Source organism: Gavia stellata, chromosome 14 (assembly GCF_030936135.1).
Source record: "Gavia stellata isolate bGavSte3 chromosome 14, bGavSte3.hap2, whole genome shotgun sequence".
Classification (NCBI taxonomy): domain Eukaryota; kingdom Metazoa; phylum Chordata; class Aves; order Gaviiformes; family Gaviidae; genus Gavia; species Gavia stellata.
Window position 1 is genome coordinate 7,730,689 of NC_082607.1, and position 27,893 is coordinate 7,758,581.

The 27,893-nt window shown below is 44.9% G+C and overlaps 1 protein-coding gene across 2 annotated transcripts in view; it reads left to right on the forward strand.

Annotated features, from left to right (window-relative positions):
• The window catches only part of MCF2 (MCF.2 cell line derived transforming sequence), a 63,633-nt gene that overhangs the window by 29,817 nt on the left and 5,923 nt on the right, over positions 1 to 27,893 (forward strand). The window contains exons 6-29 of one of the 2 annotated variants that reach the window (XM_059824550.1): positions 155 to 304; positions 3,077 to 3,201; positions 3,913 to 4,027; positions 4,393 to 4,512; positions 5,702 to 5,893; positions 7,334 to 7,525; positions 7,674 to 7,845; positions 10,957 to 11,045; positions 11,616 to 11,704; positions 11,951 to 12,017; positions 13,852 to 13,967; positions 14,081 to 14,150; positions 14,512 to 14,604; positions 14,942 to 15,034; positions 16,237 to 16,362; positions 17,186 to 17,407; positions 22,721 to 22,813; positions 23,795 to 23,873; positions 24,401 to 24,464; positions 24,949 to 25,055; positions 25,137 to 25,249; positions 25,534 to 25,646; positions 27,128 to 27,228; positions 27,469 to 27,521. In XM_059824550.1, the coding sequence (XP_059680533.1) occupies positions 155 to 304; positions 3,077 to 3,201; positions 3,913 to 4,027; positions 4,393 to 4,512; positions 5,702 to 5,893; positions 7,334 to 7,525; positions 7,674 to 7,845; positions 10,957 to 11,045; positions 11,616 to 11,704; positions 11,951 to 12,017; positions 13,852 to 13,967; positions 14,081 to 14,150; positions 14,512 to 14,604; positions 14,942 to 15,034; positions 16,237 to 16,362; positions 17,186 to 17,407; positions 22,721 to 22,813; positions 23,795 to 23,873; positions 24,401 to 24,464; positions 24,949 to 25,055; positions 25,137 to 25,249; positions 25,534 to 25,646; positions 27,128 to 27,228; positions 27,469 to 27,521 (2,754 nt within the window). Of the gene's footprint in view, positions 1 to 154; positions 305 to 3,076; positions 3,202 to 3,912; positions 4,028 to 4,392; positions 4,513 to 5,701; positions 5,894 to 7,333; positions 7,526 to 7,673; positions 7,846 to 10,956; positions 11,046 to 11,615; positions 11,705 to 11,950; positions 12,018 to 13,851; positions 13,968 to 14,080; positions 14,151 to 14,511; positions 14,605 to 14,941; positions 15,035 to 16,236; positions 16,363 to 17,185; positions 17,408 to 22,720; positions 22,814 to 23,794; positions 23,874 to 24,400; positions 24,465 to 24,948; positions 25,056 to 25,136; positions 25,250 to 25,533; positions 25,647 to 27,127; positions 27,229 to 27,468; positions 27,522 to 27,893 lie in introns of those variants that run through there. The other variant, XM_059824551.1, reaches the window with a different exon arrangement.

A 27,893-nucleotide genomic window follows, 5' to 3' on the forward strand; every position in this document is an offset into this window, starting at 1 on the left:
ATGAGCTCCGGCTGCAGTGGACATCCCACCCGCCTCTCTCAGAAGAAGCTTTTGGGCTCCCCTGCAGATCTTGGCCTTGGCTCTTCGCGCACTCTTAATGAGCTGTAGGAAGATCCTGAATCCCAAGCTGATTGCAATTATCGTCTCCCACCAGGCAATAGAGAGTTTTGCACTAACTGTGAAGGAAATTGCACAGATGTTACAATCCTTTGGCACGGAGCTGGCAGAGACCGAGCTGCCGGATGACATGTATTCAATTGAGCGCATCCTGGCCCTGCGCACGGAAAAGTACTACCAGCTCAAGGTATGTCTCATCAGCACGTCCGCTGCGTGTTTCCAGCCCCTGTTTGTGCAGCAAGATGGGATTTCTGGGATTTGACTGCCTGTTTGTTTGGTGCCCACTCCTCCTTCCCTCCCATGCATGTGTATGTGTTGACAGACAAAATAAAACACAGCATGACTATTTCTGTATGGTACCCTTACATTTGCCATCCAGTCAAGTAAATTACCCTGCCAGCATCCAGCACGCTGTCTCAGTTGCCGCCTCCTTGCTGGCTACAGAAGTTGGTGTCTATAGTGTGCTCCCCCCACGGGCTTTGCACGTCTGGCTGGCAGGAGGGCGGGTGGGAGGCTTCGTCGCCTGTGGGTTCGTGCCCCCGGTGGGATTCCCTCCGCTTCGCCCCCACGGCTGGAGGAAGCTGCACGCAAAGGCCATCGGCAGGTCTGGAGGGATGGTTTGGCCCCAGGTCCCTCCGCCTGATGCAGCGTCCCTGGGGGGCTTAAGGGAACTGTGCTGGAGAGTGTCCCAGGTGAAGGTTTTGTGTGAGCGCGTGGTACGGAGCATTCATGATGTGATCCCTGTCTTCAGGAGAGCCTTCATCTTTCGTCTTAAACAACATTTCTTTCTTTAATATTTTAAGGTTTTTTTTCAACTATTTGCGATTGTGATTAATATTATTATAGGAGTTAGTGGAAGCTTTAGTGCAGCCACCACCTGCTGCTGTATCAAGCTGCTGTCTTTGCTGCTCCTGCATCTTTCTGGGGACAGCACAGGCCTGTCCCCAGACCCTCGCTTCAGAAACGATTCCTGTGTTAATAGCCGTGCTGTGTGGCTGAAGAATGAGCTCCTTTGCTTTATGGCAGGATTCATTTACATAAGTCAAAGAAGCGTATCTATTTTCATTTATAATAATTTGTCACTCAGGTGACTGAGTTCCCGGAAGGATGCCTGCAAGAAATATGCAAAATGACATCCAAAGTGTGCTGTGTGTATGTGCGTATGTATAGAAAGTGTCATTATAGATACTGCCAATGGTCCTTTATTTCTTCTTTGAAAATGAAGGGAGCTGTAGTATAAAACAGCGGCTACGTGTATTGCAACATGACTTACCAACTTAAACTTCATGCTTAGGACTATAGCCAAAGTGTAGGGGGCAAATATCGGCTACACAATGTAGTCCTGTATATAAACCAGTCAGTAATACACACTTTCTTCTGTGGAGAAATAAACCCCCTCATGTGTTTTCATTTGCATATAAAGCATAGCAGCACTCAGTACAAGGCATCTGTTGCTTTTAATGCTTCCTTTATTAATTTCAAATATCAAAACCACTCGTTGGCTTCTGACTGAAATGAAGCCTATTGGCTTTTTTCTTTTGTTCCTTCTAAGACCGTGAAAGATGAAAGCAGATGAGAAACTCTGCACAGATTGTGGTGACAGCAAGCCATGGGATCATTGTCTCTCTCATGACAACCCCAAGATTGGTACAGCTGATTCCTGAATTCAGATAATGACTCGGTCAGAATAATTTATGTAGCTGCGATATTGAACAGAAGCTGGTTGCAAACACAATGAAAAAATGACAGAAATTAATTAAACAGAGTAACTAAGAAATTAACCTCTTTGATATACTGAATGGGGAAAAAAAAAAATCAAGTTAACACCTGTTTGACAGGCGGACTACTTTGGCGTACCCATAATGAAAGGCTTTGAATCAAAAGGGGAATGCAGGGCTCTGGAGAGTGGGATGTAAGAGGATGAAATAACAGCCACCTGCGATCTAAAGCGTGCTGCATAATTCCTCTTCCCTTCTGAGTCTCCTGGAGGTGGCGGTATCAAAAGGGGATGGGGTTTTTGCCTCGCGGTCATCTTCTGTGGTGTTTTAGTGCTAGGGATGCAAACCGGCAGTGGACACTTTGTGTGTGGGAGAGGAGAAGCTCCTGCGGTTGTGTCCTTCTGCTCCTGGGCTGCTGCCCTGAAGATGCTGTTACGTTTAGGTTGCTGTGAGCTATCTGGGGCAGGCAGATGTTTAAGCAAGATTGTGCTTTCTGAATCTTCTCCCTGAAGTGGTTTTGTCATCGTTTCTCTTGCGATAGAGATCTGGTCATCTCCTAGGATGGGCTCTTACTCCTCCAGGAGCTGGCTCTCTGATGGAGCTGTGCACAGGTCTCCCCTTCAGGGCTTCTTCCAGCTTGGTTCATCAGCCACATCTGTTTTCTCCTTCCTTCTCACCTCTGTGATTGGTCTCTTTTTTCTGAAAATAATTGACCAAATACACCTGTTTGCTTTGGGGCTGAACCCAACACAGGACAAAGCACCTCAGCTGATGCTCATGAACACACCAAGGGGTCTCAGCTGGGCCTCGGTCCCAGCATTGTACCACTATGGGATGCTCTTCCTGCAGCCTCCTTTGATGACCTTGATGGAGAAGCGCAGCCTCCAAGCTGCTTGCTCAAATACTCAAACTTGTAGATAGATATCTAATACAGACCCACCCGCTCACCAAGAGAGACCCACGGTAGTGCTGTCCTCCTGCCTCTGGAATCATTTTGGGGCCTGAGGTTTTCATGCGTGCCAGTTTCCACCCAGCCTGGTGACCAGTCCAGGGCTCAGCCTCTTCCAGCTCCGAGGGCTAAGCCAGCGTTAAGGGGGCTGAAACATCTGCTGGGAGTCCTTTGGTCTGATGGGTACTGGTGCTTCATTTCATACACGGAAACTAAGGCAGGAGAAACACAAAATGACTTATCCTTACCTCACAAAAAGTAGCCTGAATCAGAAATGTTTTGCGTTTTACAGGAAGATATTACAGCAGTTACAAAAGAGGGAAACTTGCTTTTGAGCAGTTTTGAAGAGCCTGACCCTGGGGAATGCAGTCAGGACCAACACCGCGAGAGGCCTGGGGACTGGGAGACCGTGAATCGGTGAGTGCGCTGTGTTCCTCATTTGCCTGATTTTTGAGTGGAAGCACTCAAGTTATTTAAGCATAGATGTGTTGTTTAGGTCACCTATCAAACAGGTAAAGACAAAGATACCAGAGTTTTGCTCCAGACCCATCAAATTGCTGGGTGACTTCTGTCAAATGACTTTGACCTCCTCTGATTTTTCCTCTCACTGAGACAATGAGGCTGTGGAGCAGCTGCAGGGTTCTCCCATGCCAGGCTCTCAGGTATTATTCAGATAAATGGAGATAGCAACGACTGCTTCACACAGGTACCATCATCTGCAGTGATGATTTCATTAAAATCCTCTCTGAGATCTTCACAAGTCATGTATACATGTCCGTTGACTTCTTCTGAGAGCTTGGGTCCAGAAGACCTGAATAGGTGATCTCCAGGGCTTGTCCATCTCGCCAGGGGAGGTTCAGACTGGATATTAGGAAAAATTTCTTTACTGAGAGAGCGGTGAGACACTGGAAGAGGCTGCCCAGGGAAGTGGTGGAGTCACCATCACTGGAGGTGTTCAAGGAACGTGTGGACGTGGCACTGTGGGACATGGTTTAGTGGGCATGGTGGGGTTAGTTGATGGTTGGACTTGATGATCTTACAGGTCTTTTCCAACCATAGTGATTCTGTGATCTCTGCTTGTCCTCTGTTTGCAAATTGTTCCAATCCTATCCTTTTTCTGTCCTCAAGGTTACTTGGTCAGCTGCGTGAGATGGAGACTGCTTTTGATGGCTTCTGGGAGAAACATCAGTTAAAAATGGAGCAATATTTACAACTGTGGAAGTTTGAGCAAAGTTTTCAGGAGGTATGATCAGATGCAGTTCTGTTGGCAGAAGGAAGAGTTGGAGACGAAAAGGAGGGTAGAGAAGTTTTTATGCTTTTTATTTGGAGAGTGTTTAATTTATGCTGCTGTTCCATGACTCTGGCAGGGCTAGCTAGCTTGGGGAGACCACCGTGCTTCCTCATTCAGAGCTAATTTAGGTATCGCTGCCCTGCGGTTGCATAGATTTTGCTGATAGAAGCATCTTTGAATTTAGAAATTAGTTCTTGGACACTAGTTTTGTTATTGGATTTAGCAGTCTTAGCTAAAGTGTGATTAATTTTGGTCTGAGAATGATTTTCTGCCTGTGCTTTGTATCCTTTTGCAGCAGTCTTCTTCTTTGTGTCTAGGTCAAGAATGCCATTGAATTTTTAAGGGGTCAGCAAGCGGAGCTGCCCGACACTGGCGACAGTGTCCCCCAAGTAAAACAGAGGCTCAAGGACTTGGGTCATTTCGATGGTATGGCTCAGGTGAGATAATCTTTCACAGAAAGAGGCACTAATGAAACACAAGAGGCACATTCTGTATTTGTGGTAGGTGGTGTTTTCTGAAATTACCTGGTTCTGGTGTAATTCATTGGTAAGTGGCTGTACAAAAGGATAGATTTCACGTCTTTGCTCTGTGCAGCAACACTGTGATCACTCTGAAAGCCAGGAACAGGGTGTTTAATTATCATAGTTAAAATAAATTGCTGAGCCACCATGAAAATCCAGAACAGATAAATGTCTGAACATAGGGGAGGCGTGGGAGTTAATGAGCTGGAAGAAGAATTATTTATATGTTAAGCGCTTTAGCAGTGCTAATAGGCAGCGACTTGTTACCAGGCACATGGAGAGGCAAAAAAGTTGCTATCTTGACGTGTCTGTGGTTTGAACATAACATATGGATGAAGACTAAGAGATGTAGGGGAAAGAAGAGTGAAGAGAGATGATTCACAGGAGCCCAACTGAGGATGTGACTTCTGTGAAGGGATGTGCTTGGCAAGTGGGCCAGGGGCAGTGGAGAAATCCTGAGGGATCTGGACACAACCCCCAGAGGCTTCTTTGAAAATAAGAGTCCTAGAGGAAAGGTCTAAGGCTTTTTGGCCATTTGGAAGACATGTTTGTGGAGAGAGGGAGGAGGAACAGAAGGCCAGGCAGACAGGGTGCAGCCGGGAAGCAGTCCCAGCAGAAAGCCAGCCCTGGAGAAGACGTAACCGTTGCACTGGCCAAGATGTGCAGACAAGATAGCATGCTCTTTGCATGAAGCTTTGCTGCAAAGAGCCTAGTTTATTTTCGCCATAAACCTTAACTGCTCAAATTCCCTTTCATGCTTATGAGCATGGTGTGCCTAAACTGGCCATCAGCTGCAGGTTTTTTTTTTTAGAGTGCAGTTCCTGGAGACGGCCGCAATACATTGCCAGCAGCCATTCACAGCATTGCTAGTTCGGTGAAATCTTGTTTTCCTCTTCATCCTCTTTTTGGATAGCAAAAGTTTTTTTTTCCCAGATGATGGGTGCCATTTTATCCTGCGTAAGCCACCCATTCTGGCTACTCCTAATGGCAGTCATCTCCCTGTGTACCTGAAATCTGGTAAGACGAGAAAGTGCATGTTGTTATATGTAGATATTTTGGCATTATTTCAGTAAGCGTGCAATCCGTTCTCCTCTTTTCACTGAAGGATCTCATAGGGAAGGCTCAGGTGGTGATACTACATGGACACCAGCTAGCAGCAAATCATCACTACGCGCTCAACTTAATCTGCCAGCAATGCAACGAGCTGCGGCACCATTCTGATGTCTTGTCCGATGAGATCAAAAGGAAGCAGATGCGACTGCAGAAGACCTTGGATCTTCATACCCGCCTTCAGCAGGTAGAGTTCAGAGGCACAGCGTCCTGAGAAGCAGATAGTTAGCTTCTCCATGGGGTTAGCCTCTCCGCTTCTTAGCTGGAAGCATCTGAAATTTGCAGCTTTGCTTCAGCAGTTCACGGTAGGAAAGTGTTCCCCAGAGGCTGGAGGAGTGATTCGCCTCTCACTTAGCTGGTTAAGTTAGCAAACAGATATCTGTTGGTGCTGCGAATAGTCAGGAGAAAGAGGTGGGCATCTCCAGAGGGCAATTCAGAACACCAAGGTTCAACTGCTGCTGTTGGTCATGCTTTCATGCTGCATCCATGTATTAATTGACTTTCGAGGTTTTCATACCCAGGGCAGTAGAGGTACTGCTTTCAGCTAAACGCTGGCCCTTTTTTCTTAGCGATTTATTAAGAATGAACATAGCTGACTGTAAAATAAGGTGACAGATTGGTAGATAGGCGCAGCAGCTGTCTGCTAGCATGGAAGTGGAGTCATGTGGCTCCAATGCTCTTTGATATCTTAATCAGCATCAAATATTCATTTAGGGAAATTCACGCTAATTAGGCCAGAAGGCACACGGCTGTAATATGCTTGAGGCCATTAAGAGAAGCAGCGAAGTTTGACCCTGTTCCATTTCACTGTTCCATGCGACTAGGGAACTTGTTTTTTCTCTCCGTGTGCTCCACTTCAATGTTGCAGTGATCTGTGGGGACGGAGGATTCCTCTGCAGCCTCTCAGCTGCAGGGCAGCGTCCTTTCCTTGGCTCCTTGCAGTCCTGGTTGGTGCCGGTGGTCTAGCGCATGGAGCACGCCGTGGTCCTGCTCTCCGCAGTCTGCTTTCCCGTTCACAGCACTGGAGGTCCTCTGTCCTCCTTGGCTGCAGCATCTTCTCACGCCTCTGCACAGCACAATGTGCGAGTGCCAACTGAACCCCAGCCTGGCGTTCACCTATTACCTGTGCATGTTAAATGTCAAACTTTAAACTGCAATTTAAAATCCTTAATTTTTTTGAGAACGTGAATACAATTACTTTGGTCATTCCTCGCAGTTCGGGTCTGCACTGAGCCAGGCATTCATCCCAAGAAACGCGCCTGTCTCCTTGTAAATTCTATAGTGCCGCCTTTAGCTTTCTGAGTTGGATAAATAAAGATCTGCTTATCATTTGGTTCAACTATGCACTAAATAGTACTTCTGTGTCAGTTAAGCCACTGGTTTTATCCAGGTACAAGTGGGAGCATGACATGGCTGGGTATGTTGAGGACTGCAGTCACCCTCCAGAAAAAATGTGGCCTTTCTACTTTCTAATCAAAATGCAGTAACTGCTGAGGGCTTTAGGAGTACTAATTAGCTCCATGTTGAAAATACAGATCTGGTAAATGATATTCCTCATGGGAACCTTGATTTAGTAGGAGTGTTGCTGACGGTCTCGCTCCCCCTGTTTGCCCCGTGCTGTTACCAGGCTCTGCAGTGCTGTGACGAAGGTGCCTACCTGCTCGCCAACCAGCAGATGGATAAGTGCCAGTCTAAAGAAGGCGCTCAGAAAGCTCTCCAAGACATAGAAAGATTTCTTGAAAGCTCTTCAGCCTACTTAAACTACGATCCCCAAGCCCTACACTATGATTTTGAGTCAGTCTTAACATCTGAATTGAAGGTAAGCAAGCCGTTCAGTTCCTTGTTACCCAAATAAAAAGCAAGATCGGACTGTGCTGCCGTGTTGTCAGCTTTATAGTCCTCGGTTTTGGGTCCAAGTACAAAATAATGGTAGCTATTTGATCACGGGAGTCTTTTTCGCTCTACAGTGCCAGATACAGTCAGTGCAGGTCAAGCTTGAAAATGTTCGAAGCATGTTTGAGAATCGGCAGTCTTGTTTCAAGAAGCTGTTGGATAAACACGTCCGGCCCGTCCAGCTGGTAGCCCCTCGGCCAGAAAATCCACCAAGATCAAAATCACCATTATTCTCTCCTAAACATGGTAAAATATTTTAAGTTTAAGGTATTTTCAGATGATATGATGCTTTGAGGTGGGAAGAGTAAGGCTAAGGACGGTTTTGAGAAACCAGCTAGACCTTGCTGGCTCATACGGAGTTGTTGTATAATGCTAACTGTGTATGAGATGATTTATTATCTTTCCAATTTTTATGTCTAGCTTCCCATACCTGTGTGAAGAATGGGGCTGGTTGCTTGGTATTTTTTTTCACTTCCTAGTCAGTGAAAAAAGACACCCATAAACAGTGCATACTTCCAGTTCTGCTTTACTAGCATCCTACTGGGCCAAAAATTGGTGAATTAGTACTACAGGGAAGAAGGGCAAGGTTTATATATTTATTAGCATACCTATTCTCAGCGAGGTCTCCGTAACTGTCTTGAGCTGGAACTGACATAAAGTTAGACTGATGTTTGCAAAGGAGCTTGGAGAATTGAGAAGCTCAAATCTCATGAACAGAAATGAGCTGGATGCTTAACTCTCTTTGATTCCTTGAGAATGTCTTCCTTAAATCCCAATTGTGGAATAATTAATGCCCATAAAGGTACAAATTCTGGTTGAACTGAGGTCACTGAATGTTCTGCCTTGATTATGATAATGGGATGTGGCACAATATTAGCTTTAAATGATAACATTAAAACTTTCATCCTTGGCAGCCCTGTATGTATCAGAATTAAAAAGTATTCCAAAGTAATGTCCGTGTATTTTAAACCAAGGACGTGCTAACTTATGTGGGAATATTAAATTCAGTGATCCCACTGCATAAAGCAATTAAACATTTGTGTTTTAACACAAAATTTTTATGATGAATTAGTGAATATTGGTTATGGTGAATTGTAGCAGGTGTTATACAAACAGTGGAAGTGGCTCCAATTCTGATGTAAACTCTGATGTGAACAGCCAAGCTAGTGGAGGGATGGGAATGAAGCTAGATGCAGTGAAGGGAATTAAGCCATGCAAGATGCAGGCCAGCGGAGAAATAAATCCCAAATTTCCGCTTCCCAGGCTTCACTAGACCACGCTGCCCTCTGAACCCCTTTCCTCAATCAGGAGAAAAGCTCTGAGTCTTTAAACTAGAGTAGTGCCCATTTTACCTAACGTAGCTTTTCCAGCTTTCTAGAAACAGGATAGTGTTAAGGAGGAATTAAAGAGTAGGGGTAAATGGGTGGCCATCTCTGTGGGACATTGTGAGACCATCATCAATCGGCTGGACTTATTTCATGCCTTTATGGGATGCACGTTTTTCTAGCAAAGGCCCTCAGCCGCCTGCAAAGCACAGGTATCCTCCATTAATCCTCTTCCTGAAAGAGATGATCAAGTGTGTTGAAATGAGCGTAGCCAGCAAGCAGGGAAAGACAAAAGGGGCTCCTCTTTGGATGGATCATGCCAAGAGAGCTTTTTAATAAGGCCTCTGTTTGATACAAAACATCAAAATGCTGCAGGCCTGCTGGCGTGATGTGCGGTGTCAAAGACGCATGCTGGGCTCCGCCGGGAGTGCTTTGAGATGGATGGGTTTTATGGCATGGATTGAAACCAAACCACCTCTGAGCACATTACTTTTGTCCTCTTTGTCTGTCTTTCTTTTGTTTCCTCCCTCTTCTCTTTCTGTCTGAGGACAGACGCTTCCTCTTTCATCTTGGCCCTTGATTTGAAGCCTGTCTGATAAATGTGGTTCTAATTTTGAAACCACTTTTTTGGGGAAAAAAGAGTAAGCCTGTTCTGTCCTGAGCCATAAAGCGTAGTGGGATGTGCAGAAGCGGTACGGCAGGCTGCGGCGTAAGTGCTGGAGTAAAGTCACTCTGGCAACAGAACACCGAGCTGCAGCTGGTGACCATCTCCCATCCAACTTCCTATCCGTGTTCCCTTCATCCCAGTGGGAGTCTCCCAGTAGGACCACTGGCAAGTCCTCACTTCTTTTGGGTCTTCCTGTCCGTGATGGGTCACGCCCCATGCACGCCTCCGATCTGCTCCCCAGCATCCAGATCTCTCTCCTTCCTCGTTCGGCGTGTTTAGGCATGGAGGTCTCGGGCCCCGTTGGTGCGATAACACTCAATAGCTGTATCTTACAGCAGCCCCGTCTGAAGATGGGGTTTCTGCCCTCCACGTGGGTTTGCATTCCTCTGCATCCATTTTTCTCCCTACATCTTCTGCTTCACAAAAGGTGGCTCTTCGGTGTCAGCACTATGCAAACCTTTGGTCTAGACACAGCTGCTGTTGCATTCATATGTGCTGTGATACCTTTTTTCACCCTAATCGAAAAATAGTTCATTAGTCCAGTTTGGTTTTGGTTTTTTTTTTTTTTTTTTTTACTTTGCTAGCCTCTTTTTTCTATTTGTAAATAAGGTGATTATTGCACATCAGAACGTGTTTATTTTGGGTCCATCTCAGAATTTGGTGCAGCCACTGGGGCTGCAGCCTGGCACGTGGAGCTATCGCTGAGGCTGGAGCCGGCACAATGCTGGAGAAATTAATTACTGCCATTCCTGTTGAGGGAAAAGACCCTTTTGGTGAAGAATTACCATATTGACTATTCAGGAGTAAGAAATATTTGAAAGATGCTGTATTACTCGTTGGGGAGATTGATGTGTTATGTTTAAGCTTCCAATTTACCTCTGTAACCCAAAGTATTACAACTTGTAATTATTTACTGACAATATCAATAAATTCTTCCAAGGTGGAGAAAGAGTTTATACCAGCTGAGCATCTTGCCCTACGTTCATAAAAGGACTTTAAAACAGTGTCCCAGTAGGTGACGTTCCTTTTGGTAGTTTATTTGATTTTATTGTTTTCTATCATTTGCACAGGCTTCACAGGCTTTGTTAGGTTTTGATTACAGTATTCACTTAATGGGCATTTTGTTTTTTCTGATTACTTTTTACTTTATGGCCTTTATGACCATCCGTGTGACTTGTGTTATTTGGTATTAGTATTGTTGCTTGAGATATCCTTTATTTTGTCAGTTTGCTTGTAATATTAGCTAACTAATTATTCATTCTTAAAATGTATCCCATTTTTCTTTGTGACTTATTAGTTTCTGTCTGAACCATCTCCTTCACCATAGATGTACAGTACATAATTATGGGGTTTTTTCTACCCAAGGTGTGGATTTTAATTCCAGTTTGAAATTTTCATTTGATCTCTCTCTCCCTGGGAAGAAAACATCAAGAAAAACTCCAAGTTCTCGCAAGGTAAAAATTATTCATGAAATCTGCATGAATTTTATACACTGAAAAACTGAAACCCTTCTAATAATTGATTGTACTTAGACTTTGAATTTGTAGATACTCTCTTTTTTTCCTTTTTTTTGAAAAAAAACCCACCCAGCCTCTCATATCTGTATCGTTTAGTCGGATTAGTCCAGCACCTGAGATCTACCTTGGACTGTTTTTCCGAGTCACAGATATCGCTTTCCTGTGCGTTATTCCCTGAACTTGATTTTTGCATAACAGTGATGTCTATTAGGAAAACTCGACATCGGCAGATGGTTCCCCAGTGGAAACTCCTCTCTGGTCTCTGCACTAATGAATTATGTTACCAGTATTTTCAGGTTTTGTGTAGCAGAGTAATTTCTGGCAATGTTTGGCTACCCATTGTATGCTATGCCCTTTTAAAGTTTTGTGACACAAAGGATTTCTTAAGGGGAAGTGTATTTCATCCTTCCCCAAGGAGTTCCCGGGCCGACATCAGGGGCTGGGCTCGTCCTGCCTCCGCAGTGACCTCCCTGCAGCTCATCCCAGTGCATCCCATTTCTCTTCCAGATCGAAGTGATGCACGACTATCAGGAAAAACGGAATTCCTTGCAGTATTTTATTTCAGACAGTGACGACAACTTAGATGTACTAAAAGGGTAAGCTTTCACCCTGTTGACATCGCTCAAAATGATGTTTATTTCTGGCCAGTCCTTGCCCCATCCATGTGTTCCTCCAACCTGACCTAGGTGTCATCTCTGCGCTTTTACCTGTTTTATCATCCCTGTCTTGGTTGTTCATGAGATCGCGCTATGTTTTGGGCTAGTCGAACCACACTGATTACCTGTGAGTTTTTTACGGACATAAAAATAATGCACTTCTTTTTTTTCTTTTCTTTATTTTAGCCATGTCATAAATGAGCTTATAGAAACCGAGAGAGTGTACGTAGAGGAGCTCTTCACTGTTTTGACGGTGAGTGACTTCTTCAGATTGCTCCTTACTGTTCCCCGGTGACTTGTACAAAAGGGCACCTGCCACTCTGTCAAACTAAGCAAAAATGTGATGGGACAGGTTTCTACCAAACTGTCAGATCCCAGGCTAGTCATAAATCTTCAAGTTTTCTCCCTAGCTTTTCTTTGCTGGAGGCATCTGCAGGAACAGTTGGTGTCAGGATGAGCTTTTCATCTAGAATGAGGGAGAAGCCTTCTGTTTGTACACAAAAGCACTGGTAATTAGCTTTAAAAGTGCCTGGAAAAATGTACAAAAAGCTGTTATTTTTAACTGTTCCCTAATTTCTTTTACCTTTCTGGAGACAAAAGAAACAAGCGTGTGTTTTATCCTTGGGAGGATTCTGCCTCAATACTGTGAACTTCATGAACGTATAAAGCACATTTCTTTAGAAACCAGTTTATAATTTCTCATACTGCCATTTTAGACACTTCTGCTTTATTCCAAAAGAACTTTTGCTGATGGCCAAAACAAATTGGCTGTTAAAAAGCTCTCCCCCCTTGCATTTCTCTCACCCAGGAGCAAGCAGGATATAAATCTATTGGACTGGAGGTAGTTACACGTAATTGCCCTGCACTGATTGGGGTTTTTTGTTAAACCACACTCTATGTGATAAAGCAGTTGGCAGGTATGCAGATTTATTACTGTGCATATCAAGTCTAAATAGAGAAAAATGGACAGATAGAGATAAGTTTTCTGAAAATAGAATTTCCTTTAAAGAGGGAAGCCTGCTTGCAGTGGTTAAATATAAATGACTAATTTTCCAGATACTTATCTTCTACTGCATCCTTAATCAACTACAAAATCAAAATGCCTGCTTAGTATAAAAAATACTGATTCCAATCATAGTAAGCATGAGAGATTCATTTGGAAAGCCAAAGAAGATATGCTGTACGTACTGAATGCATTTTTGCAAACATTTTTGCTACTCGTGTTAAAAGGGCCTCAGTTCTGTGCAATGCTTGGTGACTAGCATGGCCAGCTTGAGCTGTGGCTAATGGCCTTCTTGATGTCGTCTTTGCAGTGACGATCCTGAGCTCTGGCCGTGCCTTCTCCATACCCTACAGTTAGGGTGTTTCCCACATCTGGTGAATGTTTTTGCATTGGTGCAGCGATGTGATGTTACTGAGGGGAGCTTTGCATTATTTCCTAGTTCCACCCAACAGTTTGTAGTGCAGCGGTGTCCCTTCCAGCTCCTCCCTGGTTTGGGAGGCTGTGATTTCACGAGGCAGGTGGGGCCATAGAGAACAGAAATCCTGAGTCATTGAGGAGAGCGAGACCCTGGTGCTGAGCGGGTCTTCTACAAGAGCAAAAAGCCCATTGATTTTGGTATTTGATCTCAAGCCATCTCTGCTTTGCACAAGTTGCCTTGCGCACAGGTTCTCGTGTGTAACTGCATACCCCGTACAAACACATTGTCACTCCTGTGTCCCACAGTCGTAGCAGCAGATGTGTTCAACCCAGACAAGTATTCCTCCGCGACCTCTCCCACAGTCAGGCCATAGTGAAGAGAACGTGGCTGCGATTTGCCTTTGGTGAATAGAGAGCATCTCCGCAGTGCTGGCCAGCCCCGCGGGAGCCGCCCCGAGCTGTCCCTGGCTGGCCCACAACCCCACATGCCCAGGGACTGACAGACAGGGGTTTAGAGACAAAAATATGGAAATAAAAGGGATGTTGCACTTTGGAACAAAGCAGAATGTATTGAAAGTCTATTCACATCCCCTTTTCATCTGCCTTCGAGGAGATGCCAAGCCAAGGCCTTGCCAACTGAGTGATGAGCCCCTTTTGTATCCTGCAGGGCTACAGAGCTGAGATGGATAACCCCGCCATGCTCATCCTCATGCCTCCCATGCTGAGGAACAGGAAGGATGTCCTCTTCGGAAACATGCCCGAGATATATGACTTCCACAACAAGTAGGATCCTGGCTCTATTTCCCCTTTTTATCAGACTGATTTACTATAACGATTAATACCCAAGCCATACCTTGCTCACTGCTGCATTTTGTCTCTTCCCCCCTCTCTTGCAGAATTTTCCTGCACAGTCTGGAAAGCTGCCTGGGAGCACCCGAGAGAGTGGGATTTTGTTTCCTAGACAGGGTGGGTGACTCATTTTCACATATAAAGCAGACTTGAAGGCCAATGTTTCTCCTGGTTTGTCGCACTCTGCAACATCTCAGTTATGTCAGTTGAGTAAGACGCTTCTGATATGCAATACCAACAGCAAGGCAGGGAGCCTACGTGCGTGGCCAGCAGCAGATGGGGGAGAGCTGCAGTCGTGCCTACACAGTAGACTGCTGTGATTCCCAGCAGTGGTTCTTTTACCCAAACTCTGTGACTTTTAGATATTACGGTTAACAGGATTGATAAAAGCAAATTTGCAGTTTGGGAGTTCACCTTATTTGGCTGCCTAGCAGGTTTGCATGCACACGTGTGACTTGCTTTTTGGCTTCCCTTACAGCGAGAGGATTTCCAAATGTATGAGAAATACTGCCAGAACAAGCCCCGGTCGGAGTCCCTGTGGAGGCAGTGCTCCGAAAGCACCTTCTTCCAGGTGAGCTGTTTGTTCCCACCAAGACAGGCATCGTCCTGGGACACTCACTTGTCCTAAACACCCTCCTCAGCACCCCACTGATTTTGTGGCATATTCTGTTTACTGTTGCATGGAAGCCTCACAAAAATAGCAGCTGGTGTTTCTTGTACACAAGGAGTTTAAGGCAGATCCATTCATTATATTAGTTTACATGTTTTAATAGAATTTCTTTAGTTATAGGCACTGTGTGACACATTTACATGAAATCTTCAAAGTCATCAAACCATACTAGTCATGCTGGTGGCATAATTACATATAGTTGGTGCAAAACTTACTCGATCTGAATTCTTTGTTCCAGGAATGCCAAAGAAAACTAGAGCACAAACTCGGGCTGGATTCCTATTTGCTTAAACCAGTGCAGCGCCTAACAAAATACCAGTTACTTCTGAAGGTATTTCATATTCTGCTTTGAAAGGACCTTGGGAGATAGATTTGTTTTCCGTTTTGTTTTATTAAAGGTTACCTGTAACCAGCACCAAGCCTTAGATTACATATTGTTTATGTTGGTCCTCCGTAGTGACTTTCAGTGAGGATGAAAATTTGCATACCTGAAAAAGGAACAAGTGCTTTTAACAAGCCATTTTTATGGGGAGAAAGACTGTTTGAATCTGTTCAGAGATGCAATATGACAGAAGCACTTCTAGGAAAACTGAACCAGGTGATCATAAGAGTACAATGAACGAAATATATTATATTGGTGCATCTCTTCTTGGGTTGTTATCACACTGAATATTAGGAAAAATTTCTTTACTGAGAGAGTGGTGAGACACTGGAATAAGCTGCCCAGGGAGGTGGTGGAGTCACCATCACTGGAGGTGTTCAAGGAACATGTGGACGTGGCACTGTGGGACATGGTTTAGTGGGCATGGTGGGGTTGGTTGATGGTTGGGCTTGATGATCTTACAGGTCTTTTCCAACCACAGTGATTCTGTGATTATAGTGCCTGTAATCTTTAATGCATTTATCCTTGTGTCCCCCATCTGAGGCAGGGCAGTGCTGTGATTCCCACTTTACAGAGTGTGAACAACAGTGGGGTGGTGGCTTCTGAACCCTACCTTCCAGCTTCTTGAATGAGGGATGAGTACACAAGAAGCTGTAAGTGGGCAGAGGAGATCTGAAATGAAAGTAGTTTTATGTCAGTGGTATAATTCCCAATTCTGTCTTCTGCTTATTGACTTGAAGGCTCTGGATTTTATAAAATCTGTTCCTTGTGTCTGCCAGTCTGAAGACAGTATCTGCTGCAACCTCATTTGAAGGCATATATGACATATTGGCAGCTGATGGAAAACCTGAGCCTTATTTCCCATTTCTTACCAAGCAGGAAAACACAACACAAAGAACTCAGATGAGCGTGATGCAGCTCTATAACCTGACACCATCCTTAAGGAAACCCAGAAAAAAATGGGCCATACCTCAGTGATCTGTTCCACACCTCATACTGACTGTGGTTCAGAGTGAGTCTTTTTTCCAGTGACATATGAAAAAAGAAACTCAGGCAGTGCAGGTTGTTCTTGGGCATTGGAAACTTAGGGCAAGATGGAAAATTCTGCTTTGTTCAAGTGCGAACATGTGCTCTTCCATTTCTATTTTCAGGAGTTGCTAAAGTACAGCACGAGCTGTGATGGAGTTCAGGAACTTCAAGAAGCTCTGGTTGCAATGTTGGATTTGCTAAAGTCAGTCAATGACTCTATGCATCAGATTTCAATAACAGGATATGATGTGAGTAGATTTGGGTAATAAGAGACCTTGCACAAAGGCCAGATGATGCATTGGGAATGGATAGCCTCCCAGAATGTATGAGCTAAAAAATATGCTAGAATAGCTACAAAGTGAATGGGATCAGGAAGCTCTTTCAGGTGACAGTCTTCCATCTGATTTCAGGATTTCGGAAAATATGCACATCCAAAGGACATATCCAAAGGCGCATAGTGCCCACACTTGCCACCTTGTGGTTCTCGAGAGTATTTTTCCAGCGTGCACCTTAGTTCTCTCATGGCTCGCCTTATAGTTCACCTGGGGTGACTTCATAGCATTTCTCATTCAACATTTAACTAAATACTCTCTGAGGCTGATTTTGGTCCTTGCCCATTGAAGCGGTTGTCTTTCCTAGGGTTTCAGGGAAGGGTGCAGGGATGGCTTTCTAAGCTGCTGGTCCCAGTCCTGGCCTCCTTGAGAAGTCCATCCTCCGAGACCTCAGTTCAGGCTCAAATCTCATCTGCCCTTTCCCACTGAAGTAGCCAGAACCCTTGACCTGGACTTCCATAGGAGCTGGAGAGTTTTCCTATCTTCCTAGTTCTTCCAGTTACTGACTTGTGTCCCTTCACATAGACTAGCTGCAGCCCTGTGCACGAGACCTCTGCTTCCCTCCTAGCACCATGCTGTCACTCCCAAAAGATCATCTGATCCTTTCAGGAAGACCTATTCTTAGAGGAACGTGCCTTGGAACAGGGCTGGCCCCATTGCCCATCATTGTTTGGACAGTCCTCTTACATTTTAATTGACATCTTTTTCTATCTTTTTTAATTTGTCATACTCTCACCAGGGTGACCTGAGCGAACTGGGGAAAGTATTGATGCAAGGATCTTTCAGTGTTTGGACAGGACACCGAAAAGGTCCAACAAAAATGAAGGATCTTGCCAGGTTCAAGCCAATGCAGAGGCATCTGTTCCTGTATGAAAAAGCCTTGGTCTTCTGCAAGAAGCGAGAGGAGCATGGAGACGGATATGACAAAACCTCATCTTACAGTTTTAAGCATTTTTTGAAAGTAAGAACCTTTTAGTTGGGACTGTTGCCATGTATATTGTAAACCAATAACTCTGCGGACCCAGAGAGTATTTTTCCTCTGACACAGTGGCTTGTTTTCTGCTAGCAAGGGCTGTAATGCCCCATATGGAAGTGCCATACCCAGGAATGGCTGTTGGTTGTAATAAGCTGTGAGGACCCCCATAGCTGAAGCAGCAGCTGAGAGAGCCCACGGACTCAGAGTCACATATGTGATGGCATCTGCCAGGGAAATGGTGCTGTGGGCAAGTCCTAGGGATGAGAATGTGCCTTCCCCCTCCCCTATTCCGCTTTCCAGGAGCAGGGGCGAGGGCGTGAAACTGGGGGTCCCTTCGCATCTTCCCCAGCCCACCTGGGAGACCAAGGGGTCTCCTCGCACCCCGGGTCCCCAGGGAGGTCCCTTGGGCTGGGGTCTGTCTGGTGCATAGCCTGGAGGAGCCTGGCTGCTCCTGAGCCCTGTTTCCCAGCCAGGATGCAGAGATAACTCCTCTTCCTCTCTCATTGCTTTTCTCCTTTGGCAGGCTCTAACTGCACCTAAAAGTACAATTATCAGATGAAGAGAGTAGCCTATGGCAAACTATGAGGGACATAAACAACTGTCCCAAGGCTATAAACGCCAACTATTATCAATAAAAATCCCAAACTGCTCCTCTTGAAAGAGACCTTCTGGCATACTGCGTGTGATGAGCACTTCTAACACCAGCATTTGCTCAGTGCTTTGCCTTGGTTTTCTTGATAAATAAAAACCCAATATAGGTATATCTTAGAATGGAGAAAAAAAACGGGCACTTGGAGGCAGAGCCTTCAGGTCTGCTGCAGGTGCCTGATCTCAGCAGGGTCTGGGGAAGGAGTTGCCATGAGTAGTCGGAAAGCCATGTGGTAGTAAATAAGTCTGTTCAGCTCCAATGCGCATTACAAATTGTGTATTAAAACTAAATCCCAGTCCATATGTTTAGGTACTTAAATGTTTTTCCCAAACAGCATCATTTTCTTTCTGGAGAGCTTGTTTTCCCTGTAGTACTTGCTTTACCATACGTGCTTTTGAAAGAACTGAAGAGGTGTCGTGGGGAAAGCCTGCTCGGAGGAGTAAATCCTGCGCTCAGGAGTCCAGGCAATGTGGCCAGGGTTTTTCTTTGCCTCGACAGGGCTCATTTTCCAGTTGTTTGCATTGCCACACTGAGAGGTTGGGCTTAGAGAATCCACGGATGCTGCAGGCTTACATCTGCACACATCCGTTTTCAGAATTGCTGTCCTGAGGGCAAAATCATGTTTCTGGAGCTTGATATTTGTTTGATTCATGATAGTATCAGGAAATTATTTTTCTTTGCAAGAATGTTTTCCGGGGATTCAGAATTAAAGCAAGCTGTTTGGTAGAAGCTGTGTAACTGGACGTCTGTAAAACAAACGAACAAAAGAACCCCTCGGGGTAATATTTCACATACTATGTAAAATGTTTTTACATAGTATGTAAAATATCCAGTAAAATTTTACTCACTGTGTAAAATATCCAGTAGTAAATACCTCTTCAGCTGAGATTCAGTAACTTAGAGGATGCAGGGTCGTAACTCACAGCAATGCCAAGTAAATCAGTCTGCCTCGTACCGCCGTGGAAGGCGATGCAGATGAATGCCATCCCAGAGCTTTAGACTAACCCACCTCGGTCTGCATTGCAGTGAACCAGCAGCTGGGGGACAGTAAATCCTGGTCAGGGGGAGGAAATAGAATTTCAAAATCCACTAACGTGAATGAACAGACCTTAAATATGTCTATTCCTGGCACTTTTCTTCGCATCCTCATAGTAGATCATCTATAATTTCTAATAGCTTGATGCCTGGGCAGTTTTGTAGGAGCTTCCGTATAAATTGCCATGCCAGAGGAGATGCACAGAACTGGAAATTGCAGAATATGGATAAGGCACTCTCTAGGCTGCCCTTTCAACATCTTTCAAAAACGAACTTTTTAAAGTTTTTTAAGTTTTCATAAAATCAGAAGGGAGCCTGATCTGCCTTTCTAAGGTTTTATGGCACTATACTACACAAGAAAAAAGAATTTAAAAAAATATTTAAAATTCTTTGAAATAAAATAAAACTAGGAAATACTGACTGCTGTTCAGTGATGGGCCTTTCTGCATCTGGAGGCACTTTCTCAGAAGTTCGTAAGAGCTCTGCTGTCCATACCAGTGAAGAGACGAGGAAAGGTCATTAGCAACTTGCTTCCTATTTCCTAAGTCTGTTCGGTGCTGCTGAAAATGGGTGCCAACATCTGAGAAAGTAACTAGGAAGAGAAAGTTTCCCCAAGTGACCTAATCTGTAAATCCTTGTAGTCGTTCAGACCAAAAGCTCCAACGATGCACATACTAACAAAGAAGAACAGCAATGTTAAATAGATGTTCTTTCTAAGGCCTTATTTGTATCTATACTGATTTATTGATCTAATACAGTCTGTGTCAACAATTTATGATAGATGATACCATTATTATTAGATCTGCTTCAAAACATGTAAGTGGGATACGTTAGCTATTTTTGACCATCCATTAATCAGCTATAAATTGCTAGCAAACTGTGCTTTAAGTGAGAAGATGGTTTATGTGAAAACATAAGAAGGGGCAGAAGAAGGGAAGAAGGGGCAGGCAACTCAGGAGGACTACAAGGATGTTGTGAGGTTTTGCAGGGAGAAAATTAGAAGGGCCAAAGCCCAACTAGAACTTAACCTTGCGACTGCTGTAAAAGACAATAAAAAATGTTTCTATAAATATATTAGCAACAAAAGGAGGGCTAAGGAGAATCTTCATCCTTTACTGGATGCGGGGGGAAACATGGTGACAAAGGGTGAGGAAAAGGCTGAGGTACTTAATGCCTTCTTTGCCTCAGTCTTTAATAGTAAGAGCAGTTGTACTCCAGGTACCCAGCCCCCTGTGATGGTAGATAGCGGTGGGGAGCAGAGTGAAGCCCCCACAATCCAAGGAGAAATGGTTAGCTACCTGCTACGCCACTTAGACACCCACAAGTCTATGGGACTGGATGGGATCCACCCAAGGGTACTGAGGGAGCTGGGGGAAGTCCTCACCAAGCCATTTTCAATAATTTATCAGCATTCCTGGATAACCGGGGAGGTCCCAGTTGACTGGAGGTTAGTAAATGTGACGCCCGTCTGCAAGAAGGGCCGGAAGGAGGACCCAGGGAACTAGAGGCCTCTCAGTCTGACCTCGGTGCCAGGGAAGATTATGGAGCAGATCATCTTGAGTGCCATCATGTGGCACGTAGAGGACGAGCAGGCGATCAGGCCCAGTCAGCATGGGTTCATGAAAGGCGGGTCCTGCCTAACTAACCTGGTCTCCTTCTATGACAAGGTGACCTGCTTAGTGGATGAGGGAGAGGCTGTGGATATAGGCTACTTAGACTTCAGTAAAGCTTTTGACACCATTTCCCACAGCATTCTCCTGGAGAAACTGGCTGCTCATGGCTTGGACGGGCGTACTCTTCACTGGGTGAAAAACTGGCTGGATGGCCGGGCCCAAAGGGTTGTGGTGAATGGAGTTAAATCCAGTTGGTGATTGGTCACAAGCGGTGTTCCCCAGGGCTCAGTACTGGGGCTGGTCTTGTTTAATATCTTTATCAGTGATCTGGACAAGGGGATCGAGTGCTCCCTCAGTAAGTTTGCAGATGACACCAAGTTGGGAGGGAGTGTTGATCTGCTTGAGGGTCAGAAGGCTCTGCAGAGGGATCTGGACAGGCTGGATTGATGGGCTGAGGCCAATTGTATGAGGTTCAACAAGGCCAAGTGCCGGGTCCTGCACTTGGGTCACAACAACCCCATGCAATGCTACAGGCTTGGGGACGAGTGGCTGGAAAGCTGCCCCGCAGAAAAGGACCTGGGGGTGTTGGTCGACAGCCGACTGAATATGAGCCAGCAGTGTGCCCAGGTGGCCAAGAAGGCCAACGGCATCCTGGCCTGTATCAGAAACAGTGTGGCCACAGCAGGAGCAGGGAGGTGATCGTGCCTCTGTACTCGGCGCTGGTGAGGCCGCACCTCGAATCCTCTGTTCAGTTTTGGGCCCCTCACTACAAGAAGGACATTGAGGTGCTGGAGCGTGTCCAGAGAAGGGCGACGGAGCTGGTGAGGGGTCTGGAGCACAAGTCTGATGGGGAGCGGCTGAGGGAGCTGGGGTTGTTCAGTTTGGAGAAGAGGACACTGAGCGGAGACCTCATCGCTCTCTACAACTGCCTGAAAGGGGGTTGCAGAGAGGTGGGTGTTGGTCTCTTCTCCCAAGTGACGTGTGACAGGACAAGAGGAAATGGCCTCAAGTTGCGCCAGGGGAGGTTTAGATTGGGTATTAGGAAAAATATCTTCACTGAAAGGGTTGTCAGACACTGGAAGAGGCTGCCCAGGGAGGTGGTGGAGTCACCATCCCTGGAGGTATTTAAAAGCCATGTGGATGAGGCGCTTAGGGACATGTTTTAGTGGTGGACCTGGCAGTGTTAGGTTTACAGTTGGACTTGATGATCTTAAAGGTCTTTTCCAACCTAAATGATTCTATGATTCTATGTTGCTGAAGAGTTTCTTGGTCTCTAATAGTAGTTTGAGCTACTGATTGGCTTGTGTCATGTTGTGCAGATCCTGAATTGTTTGGGCCTTTGGCATTTCCATCCAACTTAACAAAAGTGGTCTGGGATAACAGGTACCTAGGTACAGCTGCATTCAGCCACCACTAGCTTGAAGTCTGCATCCTTCCTGAAAGCCAGGTTTATGGCAGCTCAGGCTGTATATCCAAAAATTAACCCTTCTTTTGGAAACCTTGGGATGATGTCTCAACTACAGGGATGGTCAGGGACAAAAAGATGTTGAACTGAAATTCCTAAAGGCGCTGAGGGCTTCACAAATGGGTTTTAAAGATCACTGAAACACAGAATTCAAGTAAATAAAGAATAATATGGCAAAAATAATGCATGTAGAAAAATAATGTGCCATGCATTTATAAAGCTTCATAAGCCTCATCTGAGAAATTCCATACTGAAAGAGGTATGAGATGACTTTTCAGTTAGTCCCACTGATTCCCAAATGAAAAGTCCCTTAAGGTCCGTTGATTGGTTTCAGAAAGCTTTTGCAAATACCGCAAGCTGCCGGAAAGTCAGGGGGGATAAGTTAGATACTGACTTTCAGTTGCTACTGAAATTAAAGTTGATGAGATGTGTTAAATTGGGCGAAAACAGGTTTGTTTAACATGCTGCAAAATGTCTGGAATCATAGGAAAGAGGGAGAGATTTGTGGTATGTTTAATTTTTTGGTTCTTTTGCAGATGAATGCAGTTGGAATAACTGAGAATGTGAAAGGAGATCATCGGAAATTTGAAATCTGGTATAGTGGGCGAGAAGAGGTCTATGTCGTGCAGGTTTGTAGCTTCAAAAATCTGGATATTTGTACATCCTCATAACAGTGTTAAGGAAATGTGTTCCATTGATCTTTATGGAGTTATCAGACATTCATCTTGCATTTCTTCTTCCTCTTTGCCCATGTCAGCATTCACAGAGCTGTCCCAGCGGCTGCTCCTTGGTGTCCAGTCCAGAACAGTAAAAGTCATCTTAAAGCGGGGACTGAATTGCCCCTTGGAAATAGAGCCTTTTATTCCAGATGAAATCTCAAATAGACCTCTAGTTGAAAAAAAGATTTTTACTGTGCTTAATAGCTTATGTGAATTGAGCTGGGAAATGGGCCTCATGCTTTAATGGACGTGGGCCACATGTGCTCCACTACAATTAGATGTCAGAACTGCTCCCAGAGCAAAGGCTGAGCCTCCGTGGTGCTATTTCCAGCAGTCTTTCAACTCATCTACAAAAGAGTAGCCCGATTGACCTGATTTCTTCCTGACTTTTTTTTTCCTTTTGTGGCCTTTTGAATAGAAATTTATGGAGGTGAAATATTTGCCTGACGGGGCGTTCATAGGAAAACCCGTTGTGAATATATTGTTGATTGATGGTTTTTTTAATTAGTCTTCTGCCTAGTTTTTTTTCTCCATGCTACAACACAGTAGCCAACTTAAATTCCTAAAGCAGGTGTACGTAGCCAAGTATACATATATTCAAAAGGCAGAACTGGCCCTTTAGGTATTTTGTAAAAGGGATAAGATGCATGCACACATGTACTTTTGCCTGCACTGCTTACATTGTAGTGATCGCACCGCAATTTCCACTGTGTTTTGCCTGGATGTAGTGGGGATCATCAATTTTAAAAGATCAAGAACATTTAAAATTTAGTGGTGGCTTTGGGTAAAAGGGTATTTCAGATAATTACAGCATAGGAAAGTGAGACTTCATTCATACGTTATAATGGATGATTCTTAATTCAAATTTTGGACAATTTTCTCTTCTTCCAGGCCCAAACAGTAGACCTGAAGATGGCGTGGTTGAATGAAATAAGAAAAATTTTGTTCAAGCAGCAGGAGCTTATAAAAGGTACATTTGACCAATTACTCTGTGGCATTTACTCTGCAGCAGAACCTTTCCTATTTTCACATTGCTAATCTTCAAATCCACTAATTCTCACCAGAGAATTGATTTTCAGAAGAAGCCTAGTAGCAATATACTGGAGCAAGGTCTTACATTACAGGGAAATAACATAACTTCGAGCAGTAAAGGCCAGGTGCTTATGTGAAAATGAATTACAGAAGTAAATTCTTTTTGTCATTACCTTGGGGATTATTTCACATTTGTTATCATAGGCTTAATTCAACAAGATACATAGCAGATGCCTAGTTTTAAGCATATTATAGTCTTCAGTGGCATGCTCACTATTGGATTTGTGCTAACATACCATCTTAATCATAACTAAGTCTGTGCTTTGCAAGAATCCCTGGGTCTGTTTTTCTCTAAACAGAAATCATTAGGGTTGTACAAAAGGTCTAACTTTTAAAACAATGCTTCAAGTATGATGGTTACTAATAAAAAAATGGATTTTAAGCTGGTGTTTGACCTCCCCGCAGTGGAGAAGCAGCAGCCTGGCTCGTGCACGGACCAGTTCCCGCTCTCCTCCCAGCTGAGCGATGGGTGAGTCCCAGGAGGCGGAGCTGGGGCTGCCTCCGGTACCCTCCCATCGCTGGGCACCCAGTGCCTTCTGGCCATATCCTGGCTCTGTGCTATTCCCCCCACCCCATTTCTGTCCAAGACCTCTGGGTAGGTGGCGGGAGGGGTGTGCTGCTGTTCACCCTTCGGTGGTCTGGGGGCAGGGTCTGTAAGGGTCTGTAAGGGGCACCCTCGAGCGCGCACCTGGCAGCACAGCCTGAGCTGCAGCTCCTTTGCAAATGGAGACAAAGATCAAATATGGTGCTTAAATTCAGGGGAAGAGATACTGTAGCAATTTTATTTCCCCTCCCGAAAAAATTAAAACCAGTCACCGACTCCTTTATTTTTATAGAAACATACATTAAAAAGTACCATTATTATTTCTGACCCTCTTTTACAAATCCTCATGGAGTTTACGTTCATTCATAAAGTAAAACTAAGATTAATTTCCTTTTTTTTAATCATTCAGAAAACAGCAGAGAGCCTCTATAAGCTCAGAAGAGAACGACTCGGAGCGCACCAGCCCGGTGATGCTGGACAGTGGGCTCCTGTCCCCGCAGAACAAACCCCATAGAAGTACGGACCCTTCCCCTTCCTTTGGGGAGCGCTTTGCGGGTGCTGGGGTACCCCCAACCTGAGCTGCATGCTGTCTTGCAGGTTGGCCGGGAATGTCACAGTCCCTGGAGATCTGCGAGGGGCTGGAGGAGTGGTCGGGTAACCAGTACCTCTCCAACTGCTCCGACACCGAGGAGGAGGACGGGAACCAGCTGGTTAGTACAGAGATGCGATAGTCCCAAAGGTCGGGGTGCTGCCGTTTTTGGTCATCTCGCTTTGTTTTGCTTCACTGGATAATGGATGTATCTTGTCCATGTCTCACAGATTTTCCATGTCTCAATTTTGGGGAATGAGGAGATGTCTCAGCCACAGTTTCTTGAAATAATTTTAATTAAGGTAGCTGATAGGGCTCTGCCACATTCCCTGCGGCAGTCAGAAATAACAGCTGCATGATATGAAATGTAGCTAAATAAGATCATTTTTTTTCTCGCTACCACAGTCTCCAGGAAAATATAAAGCCCTTGCAGACTGCAAACGGAGAGGATCAGAGGACCTGCTGGTGAAAAATGGGGATGAAATTCAGCTTTTGCATGAAGATGGTGAGGGACAGTGGTAGGTATTTTAGGGTTACTTTGCCTTATCTCTCAGAGCCTGCAAGATAGTCCCGTGCAACCTCGCTTGCCTGGTGATATGCTTGTTGCAGCTTCTTATTAAGTTTTAGACTATTCCAGAAAGCTGGAGAATTTATTCCATTGCCAAAACTAGAATTCATACGTACTGGCTTGGCCTGGGAAAACATATCAGGACTTCCCTTGCCATGGGTGTCTGGGCGAGCTGTGTTTTACAGACATCTTCACAGCCCCTCTTGCCATGGTGAGAGCTGTTTGCCCACCCCAGCTCAGCTGCTGGCTTTGTTCCTCTGGGCTTATTCCATAGCAATATTGAGTAAATGCGAAACACTTTCCTCCTCCAAACAGCTGTACAAGTGTTAACTCGGACCATCTTTCTCTTGTATTTAAAGCTGTGGCTCGCAAGATAACACTTCACAGCTGGTTCTTTCCTTACGGCTGGGAGCATTGCCTGGGAAATCACCATACCCAGCCTCCTGCCTGTTGGACCGTTAGTCGTCTTGTCTCGGAGGGCGGTGTGCCCTCTTCTGATTTTTGCAGCAATTTGGCTGAGATTTCTGGCTGTCTTTCCTTTCCAGGTTGATTTCTGACTAGCTCTCGTCAGCCAGCCCGGGGTCTCAGTAGGAGAGAGCGCAGCATGCTAATGCCTCGTTCGGGATATGGGAAGGGTGATATTAGCAGGAGACTGGATCAGATTTGCGCAGGCACTAGCCCCTAAATGCACAGACACAAAAGCCCTGTGGAGGATTCCTGGCTGACACCTACAGCCCTTGCACGTCAAGGGAAATTAGAGTAGAGTAGAGTAGAGTAGAAAAGAGTAGAATAGAATATTTCAGTTGGAAGGGACGTACAATGATCATCTAGCCCAACTGCATTTTGCAAAATCCAGTTTGTGATTGGCAAAAGCAAGATGTAAAGCATCTCAGTTTTGCTGAATGCTCACCACCTCTCATGGTGGTTTTGGCCAGCTCCAGGCAAAGATTTCTCACACCAAACGCTTTTGTTAGCACAAACAGAGGGATGTCATTTATGAGCATGAGTATTTCCAGCTGCCTAAATATTGGCTTGAATTTACTTAGAGTACCCTGACTAAATTCATCCTACCAGTCTAGCTCAATAGCAGAGAAGTGAGGAAAGGAACTGCCCTTGGCTCCATCAGTAGTCAATGGAGGAAGACTGGCATCTCTGGAGGTCTCAGGCAGGATAACTAGTCCTCTGGAGAGTCCTGTTCCTCTCCATTGACTAGAGGGGGGCCCAAGGCAGCTGTGCTCTCAATGTAGGCTTTTTAATTAGGTTCCTAAATTTACATGGGAAGAATACTTTAAATGCACTCACAGCTCCTGTTAAAATGCTTCCTTGGTTTGAACAAATTGTTGGTTGCACCGACAGTTGTGTAGAGTGTGCCCATATCAAACTGCTCCTGGGTTAGTTTGTTTCTTTTACTAATGCCGTTGTTGTTCAAAGGTTGGTGAAAAATCTAAACAGAAGAAAAGAAGGCTGGATTCCTGTCCACAGTCTGCAGATAGTAGTCGGTGACTGCAGGTTTCGGAATGCCAAAGTTGCAGGTATCATATAGCACACCTAGCAGAAATATATCATAACTCCAATCAGGTCTTTTAAGCAATTTGCATTACACTTGATGTACTAAATCTGGCTGCATATACCGCTGCAGGAAAAAAAAGAAAGCAGCTCCTCCAAAAAGCCTGCAAAAGTAGTAAATTGTGCTTTTTTTGTTTCTTAACGCCTTAAGACATTTCTGTGACTTTAGGTACTAGTAAACTAAACCCAAGCATTTAAAAATGTAGATTTCTTTGCGAGAGCACTGGGTAGAAGATTGGGGAGAAGAGATGGAGTCTGATCAGGGATTCCCGTGGCTGTTTCGCCTACTCGCTGCTGTAGCTCAAACCCCATGTGAATAGGAGGTACCTAGGCAAAATCTCCTGCTGCTGCAAAAGACGTTGTGGCCTGACCCCCGCCACTCTGAAGGCAATACTTCATTTCTGCAGCCTCACTCTTGGCCTCCTTGCTGCCTGCTTGTTAATCCATCGTTAGAATAAAGTTTATAAACAGGTTACCAGGTTTTGGCAGAAGGCTTCTAGTCTCAAAAATTGTATTTCTCATTTTCTAGCCATAAATGTACATAGAAATAGATAGGGAAGCATAAGAGATGACACAAGAAAATGCCTTAAGAGCAGCCTGTCGCCCTTGCCATGTATGCAGCATCACCGCT